The 2,487-nt window shown below is 52.9% G+C and overlaps 1 protein-coding gene across 5 annotated transcripts in view; it reads right to left on the bottom strand.

Moving 5' to 3' along the window:
- The window catches only part of hdac5 (histone deacetylase 5), a 55,031-nt gene that overhangs the window by 26,381 nt on the left and 26,163 nt on the right, over window positions 1-2,487 (bottom strand). For all 5 annotated transcript variants that reach the window (XM_079643303.1, XM_079643302.1, XM_079643299.1 and 2 more), the window contains exons 12-14: window positions 2,372-2,487; window positions 2,112-2,230; window positions 229-412 (exon numbers count right to left, since the gene is read on the bottom strand). The exon at window positions 2,372-2,487 is cut by the window's right edge and continues 72 nt beyond it. In XM_079643303.1, coding sequence (XP_079499429.1) covers window positions 229-412; window positions 2,112-2,230; window positions 2,372-2,487 — 419 coding nt within the window. The remainder of the gene's footprint in view (window positions 1-228; window positions 413-2,111; window positions 2,231-2,371) is intronic.

Below are 2,487 nucleotides of genomic sequence, written 5' to 3'. Positions count from 1 at the left end.
GGTTTGTTTGTGTGTGTCTCTCTCCCCCTTATTGTCTCCCTCCTGATTTAGCCAAATCAGTTTCCTCTCTTTTTTCTCTCTCCCGGTTATTGTTATATTTTGTTCCTTCCCTTTGTACCCCCTAGGGAACGCAACAGTTAGTTCTTCTCTTAAACACAGATATGTTGATTTAGTTTCTTTAATAAAATGCTGCTTCCTATTTCTATCTGAGATTCTGGATGTGTTTACCTGAGTGTAGCCCCCCCGCTCGTCTTCCTCCTCGTCTTCCTCCCTCAGCTGGATGATATCTTCGTCCTCCTCCTCTTCATCGAGCTCGCTCTCTGTACTCTCCCCCTTCACATGCATCATCCCGTGGTCCTCCCTCACACACTCTGAGGAGGGGGTGCTGTCGTCTGAGCCCTCCTTCTGCAGCCTGATTGGTCAGAAACACAGGTGAGAGACAGGTGAGGAACAGGTGAGGGACAGGTGAGAAACAGGTGAGAGACAGGTGAGAGACAGGTGAGGGACAGGTGAGGAACATGTGAGGGACAGGTGAGGAACATGTGATAAACAGGTGAGGGACAGGTGAGAAACAGGTGAGAGACAGGTGAGGGACAGGTGAGGGACAGGTGAGAAACAGGTGAGAGACAGGTGAGAGACAGGTGAGAGACAGGTGAGGAACAGGTGAGAGACAGGTGAGAGAGAGGTGAGTGACAGGTGAGAGACAGGTGAGAGGCAGGTGAGAAACAAGTGAGAGACAGGTGAGAGAGAGGTGAGTGACAGGTGAGAGGCAGGTGAGAAACAGGTGAGAGACAGGTGAGAGACAGTTGAGAGACAGGTGAGAGGCAGGTGAGAAACAAGTGAGAGACAGGTGAGAGACAGTTGAGAGACAGGTGAGAGGCAGGTGAGAGACAGGTGAGAGACAGGTGAGAGACAGGTGAGAGAGAGGTGAGAGACAGGTGAGAGACAGGTGAGAGAGAGGTGAGAGACAGGTGAGAGAGAGGTGAGGGACAGGTGAGAAACAGGTGAGAGACAGATGAGAGACAGGTGAGAGACAGGTGAGGAACAGGTGAGAGACAGGTGAGAGACAGGTGAGAGACAGGTGAGTGACAGGTGAGGGACAGGTGAGAGACAGGTGAGAGACAGGTGAGAGACAGGTGAGAGACAGGTGAGGAACAGGTGAGGGACAGGTGAGAGACAGGTGAGAAACAGGTGAGAAACAGGTGAGGGACAGGTGAGAGACAGGTGAGAAACAGGTGAGGGACAGGTGAGAGAGAGGTGAGAGACAGGTGAGAGACAGGTGAGAAACAGGTGAGGGACAGGTGAGAGACAGGTGAGAGACAGGTGAGAGAGAGGTGAGAGACAGGTGAGAGACAGGTGAGAGACAGGTGAGAGACAGGTGAGAGAGAGGTGAGAGACAGGTGAGAGACAGGTGAGAGACAGGTGAGAGAGAGGTGAGAGACAGGTGAGAGACAGGTGAGAGAGAGGTGAGAGACAGGTGAGAGACAGGTGAGAGACAGGTGAGGAACAGGTGAGAGACAGGTGAGAGACAGGTGAGAGACAGGTGAGTGACAGGTGAGGGACAGGTGAGAGACAGGTGAGAGACAGGTGAGAGACAGGTGAGGAACAGGTGAGGGACAGGTGAGAGACAGGTGAGAAACAGGTGAGAAACAGGTGAGAGACAGGTGAGAGACAGATGAGAGACAGGTGAGAGACAGGTGAGGAACAGGTGAGAGACAGGTGAGAGACAGGTGAGAGACAGGTGAGTGACAGGTGAGGGACAGGTGAGAGACAGGTGAGAGACAGGTGAGAGACAGGTGAGGAACAGGTGAGGGACAGGTGAGAGACAGGTGAGAAACAGGTGAGAAACAGGTGAGGGACAGGTGAGAGACAGGTGAGAAACAGGTGAGGGACAGGTGAGAGAGAGGTGAGAGACAGGTGAGAGACAGGTGAGAAACAGGTGAGGGACAGGTGAGAGACAGGTGAGAGACAGGTGAGAGACAGGTGAGAAACAGGTGAGGGACAGGTGAGAGACAGGTGAGAGACAGGTGAGAGACAGGTGAGGGACAGGTGAGACTTTTTTCTCCATACAATAAAAATCAATCAAATGTGGAAATCAGGAAATGCTCTACCTGTGAAAGCCCGCCCCCTCGTCGTCCTCCTGCATGTCATTGTTCTCTGTAAGCTCCTCCTCCGTCTCCTCAGGGTGAGTGGGAGGCGGCCTGGGAAGATCCGCCCCCTTTCCTAGCATCTACACACCAGATGATGTTAGTGTGTAAAGATGACATTTATGTTTACTGTTTCTTTTAAAACGCCTTGCGAGAGAGAGAGAGAGAGAGAGAGAGAGAGAGAGAGAGAGAGAGAGAGAGAGAGAGAGAGAGAGAGTGTGTACCTTGTAGTGTTTCTCCAGGAAGATGTGGTGCTGCTGCTGCACCACCAGCTGCTGCAGGGCCTGAGGGCTCTGTGGCAGAGGGGCGCTCTGCGTTCGGGCCAGAGGGCGATGCCGCG

The sequence above is a fragment of the Notothenia rossii genome, assembly GCF_949606895.1.
Source record: "Notothenia rossii genome assembly, chromosome: 8".
Classification (NCBI taxonomy): Eukaryota; Metazoa; Chordata; class Actinopteri; order Perciformes; family Nototheniidae; genus Notothenia; species Notothenia rossii.
This window is presented reverse-complemented; position numbering and strand designations above follow the sequence as displayed.